This window comes from Cryphonectria parasitica (assembly GCF_011745365.1).
Source record: "Cryphonectria parasitica EP155 unplaced genomic scaffold M406scaffold_4, whole genome shotgun sequence".
Taxonomy (NCBI): domain Eukaryota; kingdom Fungi; phylum Ascomycota; class Sordariomycetes; order Diaporthales; family Cryphonectriaceae; genus Cryphonectria; species Cryphonectria parasitica.
The window spans coordinates 3,596,302-3,620,028 of NW_024468912.1; the positions used below are offsets into that span (position 1 = coordinate 3,596,302).

The window sequence follows — 23,727 nt, forward strand, 5'->3', positions numbered from 1 at the left end:
ACCCACCCCGTACTTGGGAGCGGGCAGACACCCGTGGGGCTTGCTCAACAGTCAGTATCCACAAAAATATAAACTGACTATTGCGCCATTTTTCCAAAAAATGGCGCAGTGGCAGAGAGGTCTAATGCGTTTGACTCGAATTTATTTCGAAACAAGAAATGAAGCAACCAATCAAATCTCTTCGGAGGCGCACGTTCGAATCGTGCCTGCGTCGTGTTTTTTCTCTTTTTTTTTTTTGCCGTTTTCCTAGCCTATTACTGTCCCCCCCTCTCCATTTTCAAAAACGAAACTCTTAGTATCTCTGTGTTATGACCCTCAACAGTGCATAGTAGAGGAACACTGCGGCTACCGAAAACAGCTCTCTCGGAGTTGAGAATTCAATACTTACCTACAGAACCATGAATCAGGATGTGACCCAGGGTTAGGATTGCAGGGGTGGATTACCGGGAGCACTAGGAGCACAGCTTACTCGGAGCACTAGATCACCGCCGCGATCTAGAGAAGGAACAGAGAATTTATATTAAAAAGCTGAATATATAGTTACAGTTATCATTATTAGTAGATAGATCTTTGTATATAGCTTTTCAGTTATTAATATAAATTCTAAGTGTATATATATTTGAAAGCCCTAAAGGCAGTGAATATTTGCAATGTTATCAGAACTTGTATATTTCCGTATTTAAGGATTTGCATTTTGATACTGCTTTTGTTAGCATAAATCCAATCGGCATTAAGGAATCTTCGGATTACTGCAGTGCTCATTACATGTTTGCACATCAAATCGACAGAAGTGAACGTCAAGCCCAAGATCGATCCCCGTTACACCTGGGCATGACCCGCCCGCTCGGCATGGATGTCTTAGCCCGGCTCGTCACCTATATCGATACCATCACACGCACGGAGCCGTTTTCCAGGCTTCTCAAGCCCGATGGGCGCCGGAGTCATGGAGCTCCTGAGGATCTCAGTGACATAGAGCAAGTCAAGGCCTACATCGAGAAATCGACACTGAGCTGCTGGCATCCCACGAGCACGTGTACCTTGCTGCCCTGGGAAAGAGGCGGAGTGCTGAACACGCAGTTGCATGTATATGGCGTTGAAGGGCTGCGAATTGTGGACTCTAGTGTAACCCCTATTCGGACGAGAGGGAACACACAGACTCCTGTCTACGCCCTCGCCCCGAGAGCTGTTGATTTGATTCGTGGAACTACATGAGCACGAGAATCAACGTAGCCTACCTAGCTCTAGACTAAATCAGAATACCACAGGAGGGCAATAATGGAGCATGCTCAGACGTTGATACCTAGCACTTCATTCATATATTTTCTGGTCCGGGTCGCAAAAAAAGCCTTGAGACTGTTTTATCGCCATTGGCTAACTTCAATATGAGTTGGCTCCTGCCTGGCACACTATCTTTTTAAGAAGAATGCCTGGAGGCGAGTTCTGCAGATGTTGTTCTGAAAGAGAGGAAGAGAGGAAGAGAGGAAGAGAGGGAGAGGGACAGGGAGACGGCTGCTTAACAGATTCTATGATAACATCGATGCCCCGGCTACCAATTCTAATCGTAACGCCCCCGGCAGAAAATAGGCAGGACTTCTTCGCTAAATATACCTTGCTCCGCCCTCCCAAGTGGTTCTGTATATTTTGCGCTAGGAACTTGTTGCCCTCAGTGCGGCCGTCAATGATTCCAGGCCACTCCCGAGCTTCCTCGCAGGTCGGGCAATCTCCAGGCTATGTGCACCCAAAGCTCTCCTGACCGGCTTTCCACTTAGGGGCCTCGAACTCGGCCCTCGCGACCGCACGCAGCCGCTCGACGTGCTCCAGCTGTTCCTGCGTCGGCTCTCCCTCCGCCATCACACACTCGGCATATCGGACCGCCAACAAGATCAAGGCATGGAGGGTGTAGGTCGCGTCATTTCCGGCGTTGTGCAGGTCTCGTGTGTCGAAAGGAACCCCGGGCTCGGTGAGGATGTCCGGGAGAGCATGCCTCTCCAGGGCTGGGCGCCGCCCCGCGACGACGAGAGGCGAGTGCGGACCGAGGATGGATCTGCTTAACCTGTGGGTGTCGAGGACGGCCGATATGGGTGAGACGCTGGAAAGTTCAACGCCTAACTTTCGAGAAATTTCCAGGTCCCTCTGTGGACTTTGTCCGACTATGACTATCTCACGCATTCCCGCCGTCGTACTTGGGAACCGCAGGCAGCTCGTAATTGTGTCGACCAGTTGCTCTTTTTCCACATGGCGGGTTTTGGCAAAGGCGCATTCTCTGAAGTTGGTAAAATCACAGTCTTCGAAATCTTTAGAGTCGTGAAGAGTGGAAAACTGTTTCGTCGATATCAGCGGTGGTGTGAGCTTGTGCTTGATTCCGTTTCCGTCCCGATAGACAGCCTCGTTGAACAACGCATCGGGCTGCTGCTGAGAGGAAGAGGATGACGGAGGAAAGAAGGACCGGGTGTCAAGTACGGCGAATCCAGCTTCTCGAATGCCCGAGACTTCTTTTTCGTTGACTTTGGTAATGTCTCTCTGGCCCTTGCTCGTGCGTCCGGAGGTCTCTAGGTCAAAAGACACCAACACCACATCCAGTGACAACGATGAGGGGGATGTTGAATGCTCCTCGGGCAGAGGTATACAGAATAGCTTCCTCAGGACTTCCACGCCTCCATCGGCAGCTACCTTGACTTCGTGCTCGTCCACAGTTGCTCGCATCATCTAACTCTGTTAAAAAGTTAGACAAATTTCAAGAATCAAGTGAAAGGGGGGGGGGGGGGAAGAAAGGGGAGGACCTTCGGAAATTCCAACGCCACGATGTGGGAATGTGAACGTGCTTCATGTTGGGGCGTCACTCCCACGGCGCGTGTTGAACGGAGGCTGTTGTCACTTGCAATTCACACGCTAACACTACCCAGGCACCCACATGGGATCTTTGAAATCCGACGCGCTTCCAACTGCGTCAAAGCACCTGAGATTGTTGAAAGTGGGGAAACCAGACTGACTTATGAGGTATTCCTAGTTCGGTTTAAGGTAATGATCTGGTTGTGTTGGTTGAGGAAGGAAGGAGAGAAAGCGGGAGGAAGGAAGGAGAGGAAGGAGCGGGCAGAGCGCCGCTATATGAGCTACGGCCAGCTTAGCTAGGCGGGCACTATTCTGGCATAGGGGCCCGGAAACCCAGTCAAGGTGTACAGCCTCGCAAAGTTTTGATATTGGGCATTCAAGGATCCGGCAAAAGTACTTTGATCAAATCAACGGATTCAGCGTATGGAGGTCTCAAATACGACGACAGATGGCGGCTCCTATACACTGATCATATCTTCGAGGACATGTTAACAACTCTCGATCAGCTTGCCTTAGACGTTGACTCGATAGAACCATTTTGGCAGTCTCCTCCAGGGGAAGGCATGCCAGTGAGCGAGAAGGCGACACTGCTCCAAGATCAGCTTGGGATTCTTCGGCAAGGGCTCTGTAGTGAGCAGGCAATTACTGCCATTAAGTCATTCTGGAACGATGATGTGGTGCGAACTTTTTCCAGCCAGGAGCGATCATTGACTTGCAAGACCAATTTCGGGTTTGATTCAGGATGGATCATATCGAACAGTGAGTCTTATTATTTGACGGGAGCCTATTGTGAACCGTCTACCGATCTATCGGACGCGATACTTACTGTGAACAGTTTCTTGAGTTCGAGCACTCGTATTTTCTAGCTGAGCTATATACTATCGGTAGACGATCCTATGGTCCTATATGCAGATGACTGGCACTCACGAATCGGTGTATGAAATTGATGGCAGCGAACATCGTTTCTTCGATCCCGGGGATTCAAGGAGTAAGCGAAGGAAACAGATCCGTGTGTTTCCAAACACATATATACTAGTATTTACGGTCGATATATCTGGTTATAATCGCCGTCTGTTAGAGGACGAGGACAGGATCCGCCTTGATGAGTCGTTCGTCTTGTAGGAGTCGGTAGTGAATAGCTAGTGGTTCGCGAAAACCGAATTTGTAGTGCTACTGACGAAACTGGATCATCTCAGTCGTGAGAGGTTACGGCGTTCACTATTCACGGCAGCCTATTCCAATTTTAACGGGAATCCTTGGTCTTCGGACGACATGGTGGCGTATGTTGTGTCTCGCATGCGGAGCGTGATACACGGGTCCAACTCCGTCACATTTGGCAAATCGCCATGCATTACTGTGGGAGGAACAGAGTTAGTAGAGGTCGTGATGAAAACGATTCTTACAACGCAATAACTAAATCAGTGCCTGGATATCTACCAAGTATACTTATGTAGGCAAGAGCCCGGCCGAAAAAACCGTTATGGGTGTGCGACAAACCGATTGCGGTTACAAGTACAGATTAGCCCGTTTACAGACTACAGATCTCAAGAATCTAATTGACTGCATTAGAAAGCTTTTCTTATAAGTTATTGACTGGAAACTAGCTATCTGTAGCAAACTTCTAATCTGCTGTCTCTGTCTCTGTCTATAAAAACAGCATTATCCAACAATTCCAAACTTCAAGTCTTTCATGTTGAATGTTAGCAACATGGGATCTCATTTGTTCGTTAAGCTACATCGTCTCCAAGCATAAGAATATTGTCTTTGCGGCCATATGACTTCACTTTTGATGCCATCGTCGTATCCTGTCTCTGCCCAGGCTTTCTGCTACCCCCACACCGAGATATCGTAGTTTGAACCCAGTGAAGACTTAAAGTATAGATACATATTTACAGAGCAGTGTTGAAGTGGCCAGTGTGGCGGTTCTCGGGACATACAATGAAGTGGGTTTCAGGTCATCGTGCAGCTATAAAAGCACCACATCCTCTCGATCCCCCCCCCCCCCCCCTCATGCAGACAGAAGAATAGGACGTCTCCCCTTCCTTTCTCAATATTAAACCCTCTGGACAAATCTAAGGCAGGCTTCTCTCACTGTTATTGTGCCTTTATGGCTTTCGTTTCCTGTCGGCCCTTGCTTATTGCTTTATCAGCTGTTCTTTCCTGCGACGGGGCCGGAAATCTGATGCAATAGAAAACCGAAGATGAGGACATTTTTGTGCCTGTCTTCCGTTTCTTGTTTTCCCGTACTCCGTGCCTCGCCAAACCCTTAGCTCTGACGACTTATTTTTTGTTCTTGTCTACCGGTTCTCGTTTCCTATTTTCCGTCATTCATAAGAACATGTTCAAATCATGCCTGCGTCGTTTTGCATTTTTTTACCTGGCCGTTTGTTTTTATTTTACCTTCCTTCCTGTTCGTTTCTGTTCCCTCACTTGTAATTTTCTCAGTTGTTCCTTGTGAGTCTAGATCTAGATCAGTCCTAAGCGCAGTCACTGCTGTCATCTCCAGCTTTCAAATTGGGGATATACCCCACCAGTCGTGCACACTCATGGACAACAAAAGCACACACACATAGGAAATGAAGCAGTAAAGTATGTACTATTGACTAAATAGATTCTCTGAAAACGGCCAAGAGCCAATATAAAACGAACAGACGCTTTCTCTTTTCAAATCTGTACTTGGCACAGTGTCCAACGGAGTGAAAATGAGTAGGGAGCAGACCTGTGCCTGCTGCTAGAGGCTGGGCCGGAATGGGGGCATTCTTAACTGCTTTGTCCTACAAATAATTTCTGATCCTTCCTTTTCTTTCGCTTTTCCGAATACATTACGCGGCAATTGACATTTGTTTCCGTTCTCCTAGTTGCGATACCCCCTCGCGTTCGCTTCCGCACTTGAAGCTTCTAAGAACAGAGCTCGCCTCTCAATTGCTCACATTAGGGAAGCTAAGCCAGCTCACTTTAGAAAATGACCTTCCAGACTGGATAATACACGTCTTGAAGCTCAAGCTTCCAGCATCTCGGCCATCGTCGCAAGAACGTCATCCGCCCTACGGACGATCAAACTAATATGTGCCTCCTCCTCGTCCACCCTCAAGTCTATGGCCGGCACCGACTCAGTCACCCTCTTCACCATCGCCACGGGAACGTTGATATCTCTACCGCCATGCCAGGCTACAACCGATGTCTTTCCCTCTTCTCCCTTCCTTCCAATCTGCAGTTCATCTAGGCTAAAGCCCCAGTCGCACCCATACAGCGCCGCATCCTAACATCAAGCATTGAGAGGGTCAGCGGCATGATCTTATAATCTGGGCACAACAGGATCCTTTCTGTCAATATGGGCTCTTTAAGCTCACCATCGCGGCCCCAGGTCCGCCCGACGTCACCATTGCGCCTCTCAAGCTGTTGATCATTCCTGTGCGGATACCAGCCTCATCCCTCTCGATCACGACACGGTCTTTCTCGGGCCGGCCCTTGAACGTCTTGGCCATCATATCCTCAAGCTCTGCCATGCTCTTGGTCCGCATGGTCTTGCTCAGCGCCAAGTCGAATGTCTTGGCCACCACCCGCCTCGGCAGGTAAGGGCCCACAAAGCCCAAGAGAAACCGGTTCATGAGCATCATGCCCGCCGTGCCGAAGGAAAGAGGAAATAGACCGCTCAAGATGCCCACGCCGGCAAGACGGTCGCGAGAGATGACATAAGGCGATAATGTGTCTCCTGAGTTATCCTTAAATGACGAGTCCTGTCGTCCCCCTGTGTCGTTGCCGTCGTCTGAGCCACCATTTGGCTGCTTCCTTTTAGCCGCGACGCAGGCAAAGGCGAATGGAGCACCCCCGCTCAGGCCCAGGATAGCAAAGCGCCGGATGTGGAGGTCGTCGGCCAGGGAGAGGACATCGGCGGCGAAGGAGATGAGCGTGCGTTTGGGGTCGTGCGTGGACCCGGAGTAGCCTGGCCGTGTCGGCGCCACAATGCGCAGGCCGCGAGCCCTGGCAGGCGCAGAGAAGAGTTCGGCCTCGAAGTGGGAGCCCGGAAAGCCGTGCAGGTACAGGAGAGTGGGTGCGTCGGGGCTGTCATGGCCGTAAATGCCGTAGGCCAGGATGCGGCCGTCAGGGAGAGTGTGGTGCCTGGTTGTTGTCTCGATTGGGACTGCCATATTCTGGGATCGATCGTTTGAAAATTATAAAAGATTATGCCTTTACTATGCGACTAGGTGCAAGCTGATCTACCTCAAACTCATTGTCAGCCCATGTCTTTGGTGGTCAGCAAGAAGACCCCACGGGAGGTGCTCCACACATGAATCCTACAGGAGTTGTTCGAGCCTTGGGACAACTCCTGTAGATTTTTTGGGGGGTTTTTTATATATATATAAAAAAAAAAAAAAAAAAAAAAAAGCTAAGAGCGTCCAGTCCAAGTCGCGGTCGTCAAAAAGAAGGCATAGAACAGTGTGCAGGGCTACTCATCGTCGAGCAACAAAACGCAATAAATCCAGCAATCCTTCCCAATGCCGATTTTGAGGATGTACAGGACTTCTGCAACTCATGCCTTTGTGCCTATGATATTTATGGTCGCTTTTATATCATACTGGAGCATGATATGGAACTGGTCCTTGGTGTTGTGACACCGATACAGCTGACAGCTTTCCTCCTTCAGAAGGACTAAAGTATTCAAGGTGCACAGTATATATGAGACCGATTTGCTAGAGAAACTAAGGGTTTCCAAAGGGCTTAACAGCACATAAACATGTAAAGACCAAGTTCTGATACGTGAAACTGGCTTCTCCACATGGTTTTCCATAGGTTGGTTGTTTGAAAACAATAAGCTGGACAGAGTGGTTCTCTTTCATGATACAGAATTAGTCCCCACGAGAACATTGTAGCTGTCACGAATAGTGAGAAGAAATGCTCACAAGCAAAACGAATCGTTGTGGGCAGCTGTCTGGGCCTAGTTGATAGTACCAACCCCCAAGACCTTATGTAGCAAGTTTTCTACACAATTCATCCAGCAAGTCCCACTTTGCCCCTGGATCCTTAATGTTGTTCAAAATTTCCTTTGCCCTCGACCCAAACAAGTCCCATACAGGGAGAAATTTCTTGTCCTTGTAATTGTCATCCGTGATCATGTTTTCGAAGGCTTTCTTCAAACCATCTCGTGTCCGCAACAAATCTCCGTACTTGGAGAACTTGGACATGTTCTTGGTGTCTGTGCAGTAGTACATCTTCATCAGATTCGTCAGATAGAGTACAAGCGAGGCCAGCCCAGCCGCCAGTGCCGTTGCCACGGACGAGCCGTCGCGGTATTTGAGTTCCTCGGTACGAACGATACGCGGATGGAAATCGTCAGCGACCTGATAACCTGGCAGGAAGTAGTCGATTGTTTGCTGGTCTTCAGTTGCCTTGTGGCTCCAGCCGTAGGCGTCTGCCGCGCCGATGCGGAAGATATACTCCCGCGCCTGGCTATATGGCAGGGTGCCGGCGCCCTTTTTCTTGACATCGTCAGAAGCTGAACAGAAGATGAGGATGCCATGCTCCTTGGCGTTTTCTATAGCTTTCTTCAGAGACTTGATGGCTTTCTCTTCTTGTCCGTTGACAGCCCTTGCGTCTTGTGCGACGAGGTTGCGAATTGTCCAGGAGATAGAGATGATGTCGACTTTCAGGATGATGGCATCTTCAATAGCCCCTGCAGCGCTGCCTGCGTGGATCCTGATGCTCACCTCGTTTCTCGGACCAATGTCTACATCGTCTTGGATCCGCATTGCGTATAGCGAAACCCAGGGATTGATGCGGATGATGGAGTTGGCCATAATCGTGCCATGACCGTGTGTGGATTGATGCCAGGAGGGGTTCTGAAAGGTCGTACCCATGGATGGACTCCAGTAACTCATTCCCGTTACCTCAACACGGTTTTGGTACGTCGTCAGGTCAGCACGGTCGACGCCATCATCGATCAGTGCTACCTAGAGAATGACGTTAGCCTCGACTTTCATAACAAGATGATGGACTTGGCCAGCAGTTAAGATGACTTACTTTTACCCTACCCGGTCTATTCTCTTTCGGCAAAGTTTCGTGTAATGTCATAAGAGCTCTCCTGAACATCTCCATTGATTCTATCCAGCCGTGATCAGGAGGAGCTGTGAGACTGCCTGCCGCAAACGGCCCCAGTTGATCCCCTGGCCCGGCTTCCAATGCCTTGCTGGCGGATAGCCTCTTGGTGTAGACCGTCACTCCCGTTTGCGATTTCTTGTCGACCGTGGTCGAGGTACGTTTCTCAACTTGCTTTTTGAAGTCCACGAGCAAGGACTCGCATCTCTGGACCGTTTCAAAACCCTATCATGCTAGGTTAAGAACGCTGGCTGGCTAATTATGGTGGACAGGCTGAATGCCGTTGTTGTCTTGGCAGCGCAGAAACATGGACCAAGGTCAGAGTTGTGAAGAATACTCAAGTACTCACAGGAGACCAATGAACAATAACCGTTTTCAGCTTCTTCTCGGACTCACTGAATAGGCGTGGAATGCCTTCATCGCTTGCCCAACCTTTGAGAACTATCTGATTTCCGTTCCAGTAAAGGTTTACCTCCGAAACACTGGGTGAAGCAAACCGAATCACATCGGTGCTGAGATCCCACTTTCTCCAGTCCCTAGACATATGTGTTAGTTCCCACTCTGGCATTCTATAGTACTGCTTCGACGATGCTCCTCGCAACACACTAGACACTGCAAGGACCACCATTACACTTACCAGATTTCCACAGCGATTCTCCCTTGCTTTCTCCTGTTTTCCGGCAGCAAGGAATCCTCACCACGTACAGCCCTCTCAATCGCGGCATCCGTATGCGGTGGTGATTTTGGATCTTCCTCAACAATCAATCGAATAATTTTGCGGACACCAGACTCAGCCAAGCTTGTCGAGAACAGCAACCGCAGAGTCGCGTCCCAGTAGTTTCTCGTCTTGACCACTTGGTCTCCGCTGACGTCGCTCGTTCGCATCATACCCTCCCGAAGTCGGGCTGGCAGCGCTGGGTAGATCAGGTGTGTAGCCTAGGACCGGTAGGCTAACATAAGATAAAGTGTCCTCGAAGCCTCCTGGTTTGGCCAGCATAGATACGAGGTCTGCAAGTTCCTTAGGCGATTTTCCTTTTAGATTCGTCGCATCAAAGTAAAGGTTCTTGTCTGTCACGGAAAATGTCAGCTGCCACATCTTTCAGGACCCCAACGAAGCTTCTAGACACATCCATCCACTTCATAACGTGGCTCATCGGGCCCACACGTACCAGAAGCTATTCGTCCATAGAGCAGCTCTTTGGCCTCTATGTCAGATCTGCTGCCTATGTAGTGTAGCTTGAGCTGTTGTCGCACGTTTTCCGCCGCTTCTAGGCATATGTCATAATCCTCTTTGATATCGTAAGACCTTTTCCCTGCTGGCTCCTCTTTCGCATCATCGATACCTTTCTTTCCCGTCTTGGCAGATTCCCACCCGATTTGCTTTCCATGAGTCGGAGACTCCGCTATGCGCGGATTTCCGCCCACGCCGGGGATGGCATTTTGAGCCAAGGATGAGCCTGCAGTATTGTCTGATACATGGTCGGAGGTCGACTTCGCTGCGGTCATAGCAGGCGATGAAGATCGAGGTCCGGGATATGATTTTGCGGTAGCGTTGTCCGACAGCCCTGCTGTATTTCTCCGAGACGTACGAAATGCTGCTGCCTCGTCAAGGGGATCCCCATGCTTTAGGATGCCGACGTCTCTCCTCATATCGGTTTTTCTCCTGTACTGAGAGCTTGATGTGAGCGCCCGAGTTCCTTCATCTGTCTTCGGCTTGAGTGAAATGTCGTTCAGGTTCTGTGGATGAGAATCCTTCAAATTATATCGTAGCCCGAACTCATCGTTGGTTGGGTCTGCTTGCCCACTTCCATATGTCATCCTCAATATCTCCTCACCTCCCGTTGGTTTTGACATTGCAAAGTTTTTAGGAGGGCGAGTAACCTGCTTCTGAACTCTCACTCGCACATTATGCTCGATGAATTCCCGCTTGGTACGATCAAAGTAGAGATAGGGCGACTGTTGGGCACTGTTGAATTGTCTAGACCTGTCCTCAAATTTGTCGCCAGTCTTGACCAGTCGCAAAACCATGTCCTGGTATAGCGGGACTGGCATACGGCATGCTCTGTACGCCAGTGCATAGTGCATGGGCGTATTTCCTTCGCCGTCGCTTGCGGCAATGCACCGAGGCCTGGCAACCCTGATGAGAAACTGAAGGAAGTGTAACGTGATCGAGAGGTCCAAGGTCATTGTCTTCGGCACCCGAGTCGCTTTCCGCCGTTGGCTGAGTTTTAGGTAGTCGTCCACAGCTTCGGGAATGTGTTTCTTGAAGATGTAGTGCAGACAGTTGGCTCCACCGCTATCTTGATCATCGAGAAGGTCAGGGAGGTGACTGTTGTAATAGTTCTTGATAATGAAGTGGATGAAGTCGGCATTTTGGTTCTCGAAAGCTCTTGTCAAGATAGGATCCTCTGGTGAGTCCACACTCTGCGCGCCTCGCTTCTTGCGCTCATGGAGAAGATGTTCAACGACCACCCTTGGCTGCATCTTGTCTGGCAGTTGAGTGAAGCCATCGTCGTCGAAATTGAATGCTAGTCTGTGCAGTATTGTGGGGCATGTCTTGTCGCGGCGGTCAAACTCGGTCAGAGAGGCTTTCTCTCTCCGGTCTAAAGCCCTCGTACCCGGCTTCCAGTCGTCGTCGTGCTGCTCATTGTCACCATCCCAATGCACCTCTTCACTGATCAGACGCTTCACGACGTTCCTCCACCGATCATGCAAAGAAAGCTCATACCACTCATCGCTGTCCCTATCATCCAACAGTCGCCCGTCCACATGATCATCCTCGGCGCCAGAATCGAGTGGCTCGTTAATATCAGGCGCGTCTAATTGGATGGGTGGTGCATCCACGTCGAAAACGCTCATCATTCCCGAGCCAAGGATATCTAGTACCCCTCGTGGACGTCTCCAGTCCGCTCAGTCTTCCAAGAGCAACGACTCTTCCGGTAATAAGTTCAGAGCAAGCAAGATCGTCAGAATTTCAAGCTGCGGCAAGCGACCACATCCACGTATCGCGAGGCACTTGAGAGTCTGCATTCGAAGAAGTAGTTTGAGGGGCAGTCATGCGCAATCGCCTTCCTTTACAGTTCTAGGGTTGTTTCTCATCAGTGCGGTTGCACTGTTGTAATCCTTAGCAATAGTCCGCGTAGTGACCGGACAGGTTCCGTAAAAACCTGACGCTACACGCTTCAGCTCGCTCATCAAGGGCATAGTGGCTGACTCGATCACTACAGTACAGTGCGAGATCATCTGCCAATTCAATGTCCCCCGCAGCCTCATTGCACTCAGAATCTTACATACAATCTGGGACATCTGTATGGTAGAAGTCGTCTGATTAATGTCCGTTTTGCTATCCAGATGAGCCTGTCAGGGCTTTTGCCCATCCCTTGAAACTGTTCCGTGTATCAATGAGGCGCAGATTGCTTGACCCCGTCGACATACAAACTATACATGGTGCAAATCCAGAGGCTGTCCAGATCCGTTGCTCCCAAGTTGTCTGAATCAATCACTTTGTTGCCATTCAGACAATTCAAGGGGGGCTCCTGCACACTGAAATGGACGGGATCGTCCGAAGATCGAGTTGAGCCAAGAGACGTTATGCCGGAGGCAAGATTCGGCGTCACTTCGATCTGAGGAATCATCTCGAAATCATCATCGTTGTCACGCTCGAGTAGCATGACGATGGTGAGCTGTGTCGGGATCCCAGACCTCTGCGACTCGTTCTCAGCAAGTGTGAACCTTGCCTGATAATGATCTCCCCACTCCAGGTCCGCAGGATTGTCGCCCGTCACAATGGTATGGAACTTGACGTCCTTGGATATATTGTGTTCACCTGATGCGGTGAGGCCGGAACTGCCAGCGACGACGGGTGGGTTGATGTTGAACGATACGTTGAATTTGGAGGCCTGGTTCTGAATGGTCTCTCCCATCCTGCTTTGGCCCTTTGGCCGCACCTCAGCGACAGTTGGGCCCACCGCGCCGGGATGTCTTGACCTTGACCGGAACTCAAAAAGGACGTCGGCGTCCTTGATCCGTGTTCCACGTCGTGAGAAGAACGTAAGGTCGTAGACGAGAAGTGTGGCTCGCTTGTCAGATTGTGCGCCCACGTGTCCGTGGATTATAGCCCTGGCTTCGCAACCCACAGTTGAATGCGGGCTTTCTTTTACGAAGACCACCGTGTAAAGCGGACACAGTCCTCCTCTGAAGCATGCCCTCTTTGTTATGCACATGATATCCTGATTGTCATGGTTTCAGTCTCAGTTATGCCCTGCCCAGATGAAAGCGTCTTCTTAGACTCGACTCACCTCCGTCTTGCCCATGCTGACTGACTAAGGGTAAAGTGAAGGCTTCAGGATTCACAGAGTCCTCCAGGCCTTGATCTGATTCTAGCTCCACATCTTCCTCACTCTGACTGAGCCAAATATCTTGCTCCTCAGCCATTGTTTGCTCGCGCGCGGTGATTTAGTGGTCTATCACTCCATGTTCTCAAGAGCACGGAGACAGAACTTGGATGAAACGAAATCAAGCACCATTTGAAAGGCTCTGTTGAATGACATGGGCGTGTCTAAGCAGCTAGAGCCTGCTGCACTATTGCTACGTAAAGTCTCACCACACAGTGCAACGTAGGATCCGGAGACTACGGAGACGCCCATCTTCGAACAAGTCGTAAGCGCTAATGCAAGTGAGTACTGCACCACGTCAAGGCTGCTGAACAAGCAGCCAAGAGTCCCCTCATCTAGGACCTTATGCCGTTCTGCTCGGGCCTACTGTGCTATGCCTCCAAGATCGACTACGCATCGCACAGAGTCGCGTCAGAGACGGATTTGGCTTGAACGCCTTCAAACCGCGGAGGAGCCAGTCTTTTATGTTATACTCGACAAGAACATATTGATAGAAACTGGCCGAATGAAGAAACTTGATAGGAAGTCAAGTGGGGGATCATTCCAGGCAACATGCCCACTGAAAGCAGCATCAGGATCGCGATACCGAGTGTTCAAGACACTATGGGAACCGATGAGAGTGATAACGGTCCAAGTGCAACCTCTCGCATAGAGGGCCTAGGCAAGGAAGACTCCGTTGGATCTTCTCATGAAGGCGTCAAGTTGGAATCAATAACGGAGCCCAGCTCGAGTACAGAGGATGAAGACGAGGAACCGTTCGAGATTGAGTAAGCACATACTCTGAGTCTAAAGGTACTCTATATTGTGTGAAACAATATGCAAATGCTAAATATAGTTTCATGAAAGTATCGTTCACGTTAGAGGGGCTCCAAGAGAGGAGCACCTCGTCGGTCTGTCCCTACTCACAGACTCGCTCCCCGAGGATTCTCGAAAGAGAGTTTGTATTCGAGACAACTATCTCAAGCATGTTGAACGAAGATGCGGAGTTTACTACTCAATACATCGAAGTCAGGGCTCGTCAGTTGCTCAGCGGTCTCAGGTATTTTCGGCAGTTCGGCGCCCAGGTACGAGCCAGTGTCTATATGAATTTGTGGAGCATCACGTATTGACGCAAGACTATCAAGCGTACCCGAAGAGCAATCATAGTCGTGGCGTATGACATTGGTGCCATAGTTTTCAAGCAGGTGAGGGCCGTCAAACATGTAGCAACAACGAGATGCATCTTCAAGATCAGTCTACGAGTTACTAACAAAGCCCTGGCAGGCTGTCTCAATTGCATCTGCACACGATAGCGAATATGATGATATCTTTACAAGCATCGCGCGAATTGTGAGTCATTGATGTCTATTCCCGACATCTCCTCTTTACACACAGAAAACACGCTTCTAAACTACTCAGCTAAACAGTCTTAGGTCTTTGTCGGTTGTTTCCAGCGTGGAGATGAGCGTCAACTGGGACTCAAAGTCCTGACCTTTCTCAATGTCGATCACGATGCAGAATGGGTACCATGCGTCACTCTTTTAGCAGTACAGAACCTCGTGTCTGCGATACGAGCATCTAATGGAGCATTCCTAGGCTCTAAGATCTCGCTACGGAGCAGGATCTTCAGCTTGTATGCAGGCCCCTCGGGGAAGCGCATCCATTGGGTAAGATGGCTTTTAATCATCGACGAGACTGCAAAGACTGACATGGACAAACAGGCCTTGGACCACTCTACGGCAACCCTTGGCCTGTCAACCGAGCTATCTCTGCAAGAAAAGAGTGATGGCCTGGTTTCTGAGGCGTTTCCCTCTCTTGCAGAAAACATATGCGATTCAATAGATAGTAAGTCGCCAAATCTCCCAATCTACCATTGTCTGCATGAGCGAAGGCTATTGGCTGACATTAATGGCAGGCTGGAGGCTTTTGGAACCGTCAAAAGTTGCTCTGGAGCGGACAGTGATGTACCTCGTCCCACCCGAGGTTCAGATGCTGTCAAAATCACCATCGCGAGCTCATCCGGTGCTCTCGAGTTCGGCTCACCAATCCTGGTTCCTGTGTCCAGGCATTCAGTTGCTATTGCTCGATGGTCCCGACACTAAAGCAACTACGGAAGCTGCCGAGCAGATTGGTCTGGACTGGGTCAGAAAGCAGCAGTCAATCTATCAGTACTATCCTCGCTTTGTCCAGTTCCGATTTTCCTCTTCCGACCCTTTGAGAAATTCAATGGCGCCCATGTGTGCTGCATGCATTTTGCACTTTTCGAAATTGACAACGTTGGACACACGATTGTCTCAACAACTGCTGCAGGACCAGTACAAACTACAGAACGCCTGGACGGATGACGATCTGTTGAGACTGGCACTGCGTGTAGGTCTGTGGATGGAAACCGATACCCCGCTTATTCTTCATGGCTTGGATGAGTGCGAACCACGCAGCCGCAGAAGGTTCTTGGCAATGCTGAGTGAACTTGCCAGCAAGTCCGAGGAGCCTTTCAAGATCATCTTAACGGCGAGCAAGCCCGGGATGCTGACGGCTAAAATTCTGCGTGATGAGCTCAAAACATCGACCGAGGTGAAGCTCCTCGAGTACACGGTTGCACCCGAAGACATCACTGATACTCATGCAAACGAAGAAGGGAAAGAAGTCTTACTTGCGCGTCTGGTGCCCAAAGACTTACCTGAGTCAAGTATACGCACGACTTTGGAGAGACTGGATTCCTTGAGCCACGGCACTCTGCCCAGAATTCTACGTATAGCTGAGACTTATTCGAAGTGGCCTGAAGAACAATCTCGAGACAATCTGATCGCATTCATCGACATAATTGAAGGCATCCAGCCGTTGTCAACACCTGGCGACATCCTGTCGAAGATCTTGCGGTCTCTTCCAGATCAAGAATGGCTTGGAATTGTCCTAGCGTGGATATTGTCCGCGCAACGCCCTCTTACCTTGATGGAACTCTCAGCCATTCTCTCTTTCGGCACCAACGGCGACATTAGCCAGTGGGAAACCTCACCTGACGATGAAACCATCCAACAGAACTTGAGACAAATCAAGAAGCGAATACGCGGCTTTCTATATCTGGATGGAGACCAAACTCGCATTCGCTCCGACGTGCTCGAGTTACTCGACAAGAACGCCGAAGAGTACTGGGAAACAATCAAGAAGCGAGCGCCAGAGAACACAGCGAAATTCTTACTTGAGTATCTCAGGCTCCCAGCAACGCAAGAACGTCTCAATGATCTGTACCGAAGGTACGAGGAGCGTCTCCAGCGGTCGGGAGACGCAATCACCCCACCAATCAGTACAGACGGGCGAGACATCATCTTTTACGCAGTACATGCATTGCCACACCATCTATCAAATATCAAGATTCCAGCTGAGACTGAAGACCGAATGAGGGACCCGTCTGGACCATACAGACCATGGGCTCAAGTCTACTGGGCCATGTCTAATCCGTTCTCCCGTGCACCAAAGGGGCCTTCCAGTTCGGCTTGGAGCGCTTGGAGGTCCAGCGCGGAGTTTGGACCTCCAAATTTGGTAATGTTGCGTGCTGCCGATGAGGAAGACGGTAACGAGACATCAATACAGGGTATTTTGCGGGCTGTGAGGGCGAATAATGAAGACCTGGCACTCATTCTCGCTGAAGAGGTCGTTTCAGCTGTCAAGTCGAAAAGCACAACACCGCAAGAGACTATAAGATTTCCGCCGCCGGTCTTGTGGCGGGCTACGTGGCTCGGAATGGATCGTCTGCTGGAATTCCTGCTGCGATGTGGTGAGCAACCGGACGACCAATCCGCCGCTAGTAGCCCGTCTCTGCTGTATATGGCTTCTCGATTGGGCTTCTCAAAGATTGTCCACGTGCTCCTCAACCACAACGCTGATTTGAGGGTGAGGGATGAGGAGGAGGCCACGCCGCTCTCCATCGCCTGTTCGCACGGACATATTGACGTTGTCAAAATGCTTCTGGAGAAAGATCCCACCATGCTGGACATTCCGCAGCCAGACACACCCTTATACACAGCAGCGTTATGGGGCTCTTGGGACATTGTGGAACTGCTCCTCAGACTGGGCGCAGATCCAAACCTGACAGCTAACGGCAAAGTGCCAAACCCATCTAATGATGATCTTTATGAGAACAAATGGACTCCTATCACCGCGGCTTGTGACGAAGGCTTTTTGAAAACAGTGCGAAGCCTCCTCACCCACGACGCCGATCCTAACACAACCGGGCCATCAGGCTACGGTACGTGTCTTTGGTTCGCAGCAATCGAAGCCAGCAGCGTCGAGATGGTGGAAATGCTGCTCGAGCACGGAGCTGATGCCAATCATCAAATTTTGGATCCGCCAATATTAATGGACATCATTAAAAAAGACCGAATTCCGGAGAAGACCAAGATTGAGATCTGTGAACTCCTTATTCGGCACGATCCTCCCGTGGACTTGGACAGAAGAAATGCACACGGAAGGACACCGTTGATGATTGCTGGCATTGCTGGAAATCAGGCTGCCGTGCAATGGCTGCTCGACAAGGGCGCCTCAATCGACGCTATTGATTCAGGGAACCACAGTGTCTTATTCCACGCAGTCGTGGAGCAGAACTGGGATGTGGTCCATCACCTCCTCAATCATCGCGAGAAACCACGCCTGAACCTAGTCTGTAGCCACGGCCAGACATTGCTAGAGATAGCCATGAACAACATCGACGAGCTCAAGATACTTCTAAAGGCCGGGGCCGACCCTAATTTTCTAAATAACAGACAGCAGACTCTTCTGAACGTCGCAGTCGCGGGTTGTAGAACGGAAGTTGTGAAATATCTGCTTGAGTCAGACAGACACATGGACGTACATCACCGCGACAAGATGAATTGGAGCCCCATCATGGACGCAGCAGGTTATGCGCCCCAGAAAGAGATTGCGCAAATGCTAATGGAGAGCGGCGCGAGCTTGTTGGATACAACTCCCACCGGATACAGTCCACTACACCTTGCCGCAGCGCATGCCCGGCCAGACATTTTGCAGGTGCTTCTCGAGTTTCACACGCACGACGACCTTATGCGGCGTAGTACAGACGGACGGACACCGTTGCTAGCTGTCCATGACCTTTTAGGCGAAGAAAGCCTCGAATGCATTCGCCTGCTAGTGCGCGCTGGTTCAGACATAAATGCTCAAGACTCAAAGGGCGAGACGTTGCTGACTCGATCGGCCCGGTTTGGCCAAAACAGTCGACACATTCAGAACTGGCTCCTTGCCCGGCCCAAAATCGACGTTCATTGCAAAACAGCATGGGGCTTGACAGCCCTCCATCACGCTTGCGCGTTTGGGGACATAGATCTGGTCAATATGTTAATCCACAAAGGGGCTGATGTCAACGTGACAGGCCTGAATTTTAGAAGCATGCCACTCTTCGCTGCGTGCCTGCCGGTTAGAAGATTCCATCAGACTGACAATGTACCGGTCAGACTCGAAGATGCAGAGCGCATCGTGCGAACCCTGGCCGCCCGTGGTGCCGATGTCACCGCCACCAAGGGCATCTCGTTGTTCACTGCTCTATGCGCCGCCGCTCTTTGCGCGGGAGTTGGTACAATCAATTTCCTCCTCGATAAGTCAGCATCTGTGCGGAGCCCTGATCCCTTGGGCCGTTTGCCGATACACTTTGCTGCTGCCAATGGCATCCGCAATTTCGAGACGATCGTGCTGGCTCATGGTGAAGACATCATGATTCCCGACAACTTCAAGAAGAATGCGCTGCACTGGGCTGCGCAGTTCGGGAACGCAGAGACCGTCAAGGCAATCCTGCAGAAGCTCTCGCCAAAGGAAAAGAGGATATACGTAAACTTTGCGGACGCTGATGGCTGGACGCCGCTGGCTTGGGCCTCAAGGCAAACGGAGCCTAGCACTTGGGTGTGCTGGACAAAGTCCGAACCCCAGGATTATGAAGCCACTATGAAGTGTTTGATCGGACACGGTGCAGACATATCCGTGACGTTCCATATGAGCCAAGGTGTGGACGCGGAGGAGCTCACGCCATTGAAGATGGCGAAGAGAAGCGGGTTCGGTGAGGCTGTCATTCAACTTCTCACACCTAAAAATGTATTAGGCAAGGAAGCATCCGAAGAGCCTATGTACACATGCTTGAATGACTATTGCAACTTTTGTCTCAGTGTGAGTGCTCTTGGTCTCCTTTTCTGCTCTCTCTAAGCTTCCTTGGCGGTCATGGCCAAGCGGGTTGAGGCGGGAAGCCAAATAGCTGACTGGCATCCCTCAATAATCAGCAATGTCGGGGCATCATACACGAGTGTGATATTTGCGACAAGGATCGGTACATTGTCTGCAGCAAGTGTTACCCAACAGCTTTGGTGGAACACCACATTCGAAGGTCTTCACACCTTCCATATACCGGAAAGGTACAAGCAGGAATTCGTGGCTCGATCATCACAATCCGTCACATCCGATTCGGTTGCCAATGACGAGGCGCCGACCTATACCGATAACACTGAAATGCCCGTTAATGAGTCAACGCCGGAGGGTGAGGAGACAGACTTCAATGGGAATGACATTGTAGAACTGGATCTGCCAGCATTGGATGATCTTGGCGGGTTGGATGAGCTGTAGGGCGATGGGCGCGCCCCCATCTGTAAAATAAATATCATGAAGAAACCGAGCTTTTATGCATTCAAATTTGGTTCATCATTGCAAACCCATCTCCTTTGTCTGGTAAGCATAGAAAATATCAAGGCTTTGAGCTACTACTTTAAGTTTTCTTACCTGTAAATCATCTGTCAAGCTTGCAGAGCTGTTCATGCTGACAGACGTAATGGCATCCTTAATACCCTCACTCAAGCCCAAAGGCAACCCGCAGTCCATGATTAGCAAGCTGGGCCTCATACAAATGTTACTTTCAGTTCAACATCTTGCCAATTTCAGTATCAGGTCTCTCAGAAAGCATGCTCGGAATACCACGTCCATTGAAGGATGAACTCAACCTTCGTCTTCTGTCAATATAATAAACTTGATTAAACCCATATGATAGTCATGTTCTCTGTTCGTATTCATCAAGAATTTTACAATTATGTGTGCAGGTACTATTAATTCCTCGATTTTGTTCTTAATAAACTTATATTTAAGTTACTACAATTGAACTGTCCCGTACTTTGTACAAGTCCATTAATACATGTGCTGTGCTGATGACCAATCACCGCACACCACACCTGTAAGAAAGAATATCTCGTACAACATACTACAGGATTCTCAAGAAGCGAAGCCAGAGCTGATAACAAAGCTCACATCGTCATTGAACGAAGCAGTAGCGTCGAAAGTGTCCACACCACCATTGCTAGCGACGTAAAGTATGTCGTCGTAGTGGCGGAACCAGCGGGTCGGGTAGCTCCAGGAGCGGATGGAGTTGCCCTGGCCGTTCAGGGCGGCCAGAGGGCAGAAAGTGGCGTCCTCGGCGAACTGCTTGGTGCCGTCGTCGGCGTTGACGAGGAGCGCAAAGTCGTAGTGCCTGATGTAGCTGCCGGGGGTGTCGACGGACTCGAAGGAGTAGCAGCCGCTGTTGCCCAGGCCGGTCTGGACAATCCAGCTGGCCTCTTCCTTCAGGGTGGTGGCGCTGGACGTCGTCACAACCTGGGTGTTCACCGTCGTGCCGGTATGAGCAATGTAGCGCGTATCATAGCCGGGCGTGGTGACGCGCAGCGAGATGGCCTCGCCGACCGTGATCGAAGGGCCGCCGATGAGCGACGTGACGGCGTAGCCGGCTGCCACGATGTTGGCCTGCACCTCGCTGTCCACAGTGTCGGATGGGTAACCCGAGGTCATGACGCCCTCATAGAAGGTACCCTGGGCACCATTGCCTAAGCTGTGTGTCAGTCATATTTTCTCCTTTTCCTTTGCTCCCAAGTCTTTAGAAACTCCCCGAGGCGACCAGGTTTCAAATACATGCAAAGAAAAATGGAAACTGACTGTTATCACCGCCGATGCCCAAAATGATGGACCCTTCCTTGTACATGGGGTTGTAGCCAGAAGGCCGGACCCCGTTGTAGTATGTCGAGATAGAGCCAGAGGCAGCATTGGCACCGCGGATCTCCCACTCATTGGACTCTCCCTTGACGACGGCCGTGACGAAGCGGTAGTCGATGGACGGGTCGCCAGAGTTGTAGCCAGAGCTGGAGCCTGAGAACAGGCCGTTCTCCAGATCCGCCATGATCCAGGGGCCATCGCCAGATCCATAGCCCCAGTCGGTGCAGTCGCCAAAGTAGACAGCCTCCATGTGACCATCGCCCGTGTCCGTGTTGCTCGTCTCGGCGTTGCCATAATCGAAACAGCATGCATCATTGTAGTGAGTACCGTCGAGGACGGCGTAGATGCCCTCAGCCGCATCGCCTGTGGCCACGTCGGTGGTATAATCGATGCGGTAGCCCGTGCCGGGTGAGATAAAGACACCGTATGCCTTCTCGCCGTTCAGCGTCACTGGCGCGCCGATCGCGCTGGCCAGGTTGTCGTAGCCGTCGACATCTGGGCCGTCGAAGCCGCCGGGAGGAGCCTGGGTAAGGTGGTTACCGTGGCCGCTCTGGTCGTAGATGAGGGTGATGAGACACGTTGTGTTTGCGCAAAACGAGTCCTGGGCAGCGGCATTGGCCACTCCACCAGCAGACAGCGGTGAGATGGTGGTCGTGGCACCGTCCGAGCCTCGTGATATCTCGTACAGTTCGCCCGAGTAAGCGCTGTACAGGGCACGCGTGGTGCTGTGTGCAGCCACGCACGGTGTGCCGCCCGTCGAGTACAAGTCGCAGGGCCCAGCGGCCACAAGAGAGAAAGAGGCCGTGGCAACAATGCCTAGGCTCAGCCGTGAAAACACCTGCATGTCTGACAAGAATGGAGAATTACCCTGTGACGAGGAAGCTTTAGACGGCCTTCGATGTCAAGACAACCACAACCATCAGATCTCGTGCTACATGGTCGTGAAAGGTCCATTCAGTCTTCTTATCAATAAATTCTTCATCACATAAACCAAGGCAATGCAATCCCATAGCTCATCTGTTCACATGTTCTTGATGGCAGGGCGGCGCGTGCAAAAAAGTGCGCGTATGCATTTGACCCGAGAAGGTCAGAGCGTATTGTTCAGCTCATTGTAACCTACCCCATTCTCTCCTGGTCAAAGCTGTCCGCCGTTGTTGCGACATTCCTGTTACGTCCGTCTTGCCGACGACGTGGAATCGTGAATGAGTCGTGTGAGCATCTTCCATGTGCTAATAATAATGACGGTGGAAAGTGTCTAGCAGGAGCTGTACCAAAGAATAACGACAATAGCATTGGGCAGTAGCGGTAAGGTATACAAGCGAGCCAACCAGAGGAAGGACATAGTAGGATAGTAATTTGCGGACAAGTGGCACGTGTCACTCAAGTGCCGGGAATTTCCTCCAATAATTATGGGTATTGTTTACAGGTTTGACGAGGGTGACAGGCAAGAAAGGCCACGGGACCGGAAAGACAGGGTCCGTCAATAGTGCCGTCACTTTATGCCGTGTGGCAGCAACAAGAAGGCCTCGTGACACACGAGTTACGCTGCCTCTCGTCAGCATCAGAGGTGGAAGAAAGCTTTCCGTTTAGCTTCTGTTAAGATTGTCAATCAAGTCTGAACAATGCCTTATTCAATAGCACGTACAAGAGAAGTAAAAAACGGGAAGAAAATAAAAGACCGAACAAGATGACGGAGCTTCTGATCAGGGCGAGCAGACATGTTTTCGGTCCGGGGAAACCAACTCAAGCCGTGATTGGTGGTGATCTGGTCACACGGACCCTAAGCTACAGCCTACCCCGGACAGAGGGAAGGCAACGAAGCTCCTCCCATCGAGATGCATGAAGCAAGAATGAAGCAGGACAGAAGAGGGCATTGACTGAGAGTACCAGGCCCATCTTGTTGTTGCCGGATGCAGGAAGATGGACATGAATATGAGGGTTTCAATTACAGACGCCATGAGATCGAAAGGACTGCGGCGAGCTTCAGTGAGAGTTACAACGTGGCAAAGAACTGCACCATGCAAAAACTCGCTGCCCACCGTATCATGCTTGGTTGATCAAGAGATAGCAACACGGACCAATGTTGTAGAGATTGAAGCTCTCATTGACACCAAGTTCAGGGAGATATAGGACACTCAGGCATTTTACCAAGATAATGTTCCAATGCTGAATATTTTCTCCATCACGTTTCCATTAATCAGTTGGTTCGCGAAGTCCCTGGGCGGAGAGGTTTGTGATCAAGGGGGAAGTTAGTTGGAATGATGAGACTGAAACAAGATACAGAACAGTGGTAGCAGTTATCTTGAACACAATATTTCATTGGCTCGAATTGTAATGCAAGGCAGGACACAATAGTACTGTTCTTGGCTATAAGAGGCATTTGGGCTGCTAATCATTACTATTTGCGGAG

At 50.5% G+C, this 23,727-nt stretch overlaps 7 protein-coding genes and 1 non-coding gene across 8 annotated transcripts; 3 read left to right on the forward strand and 5 right to left on the reverse strand.

The window, feature by feature from the left end:
• The first annotated feature begins 102 nt into the window (after positions 1–102).
• M406DRAFT_t53 lies at positions 103–214 on the forward strand. The gene has a single exon. It is a non-coding gene; the product is annotated as a tRNA-Ser (tRNA).
• Positions 215–1,728: 1,514 nt separating this feature from the next.
• Positions 1,729–3,789, reverse strand: M406DRAFT_330029 (uncharacterized protein; the record flags this gene model as incomplete). The annotated part of the gene is made up of 4 exons (XM_040920475.1): positions 1,729–2,706; positions 2,908–3,003; positions 3,656–3,691; positions 3,757–3,789. 4 exons carry the CDS (start codon positions 3,787–3,789, stop codon positions 1,729–1,731), a joined length of 1,143 nt encoding a protein of 380 aa, XP_040777152.1.
• A 2,038-nt stretch (positions 3,790–5,827) lies between these two features.
• On the reverse strand, positions 5,828–6,977 carry M406DRAFT_256906 (alpha/beta-hydrolase; the record flags this gene model as incomplete). Its single annotated transcript, XM_040917134.1, has 3 exons — positions 5,828–6,088; positions 6,180–6,551; positions 6,633–6,977. The coding sequence occupies 3 exons, from the start codon at positions 6,975–6,977 to the stop codon at positions 5,828–5,830; spliced, it is 978 nt and encodes a 325-aa protein (XP_040777153.1).
• Positions 6,978–7,793: 816 nt separating this feature from the next.
• Positions 7,794–8,964, reverse strand: M406DRAFT_256340 (subtilisin-like protein; the record flags this gene model as incomplete). Its single annotated transcript, XM_040917097.1, has 2 exons — positions 7,794–8,777; positions 8,848–8,964. Coding segments are annotated over 2 exons (1,101 nt in total), but the record flags the coding sequence as incomplete, so codon positions are not given.
• Positions 8,965–12,232: 3,268 nt separating this feature from the next.
• On the reverse strand, positions 12,233–13,407 carry M406DRAFT_356233 (uncharacterized protein). The gene is made up of 2 exons (XM_040923389.1): positions 13,221–13,407; positions 12,233–13,151 (listed from the first exon to the last, which is right to left on the reverse strand). Exons 1-2 carry the CDS (start codon positions 13,233–13,235, stop codon positions 12,321–12,323), a joined length of 846 nt encoding a protein of 281 aa, XP_040777155.1. The 5' UTR covers positions 13,236–13,407; the 3' UTR covers positions 12,233–12,320.
• A 3,431-nt stretch (positions 13,408–16,838) lies between these two features.
• Positions 16,839–17,384, forward strand: M406DRAFT_37577 (uncharacterized protein; the record flags this gene model as incomplete). The annotated part of the gene is made up of 1 exon (XM_040924031.1): positions 16,839–17,384. A coding segment is annotated over one exon (546 nt), but the record flags the coding sequence as incomplete, so codon positions are not given.
• A 1,254-nt stretch (positions 17,385–18,638) lies between these two features.
• On the forward strand, positions 18,639–19,910 carry M406DRAFT_106134 (uncharacterized protein; the record flags this gene model as incomplete). Its single annotated transcript, XM_040915182.1, has 2 exons — positions 18,639–19,460; positions 19,650–19,910. 2 exons carry the CDS (start codon positions 18,639–18,641, stop codon positions 19,908–19,910), a joined length of 1,083 nt encoding a protein of 360 aa, XP_040777157.1.
• A 636-nt stretch (positions 19,911–20,546) lies between these two features.
• Positions 20,547–22,161, reverse strand: M406DRAFT_68560 (glycoside hydrolase family 54 /Carbohydrate-binding module family 42; the record flags this gene model as incomplete). The annotated part of the gene is made up of 2 exons (XM_040925178.1): positions 20,547–21,151; positions 21,261–22,161. The coding sequence occupies 2 exons, from the start codon at positions 22,159–22,161 to the stop codon at positions 20,547–20,549; spliced, it is 1,506 nt and encodes a 501-aa protein (XP_040777158.1).
• Positions 22,162–23,727: the final 1,566 nt, after the last annotated feature.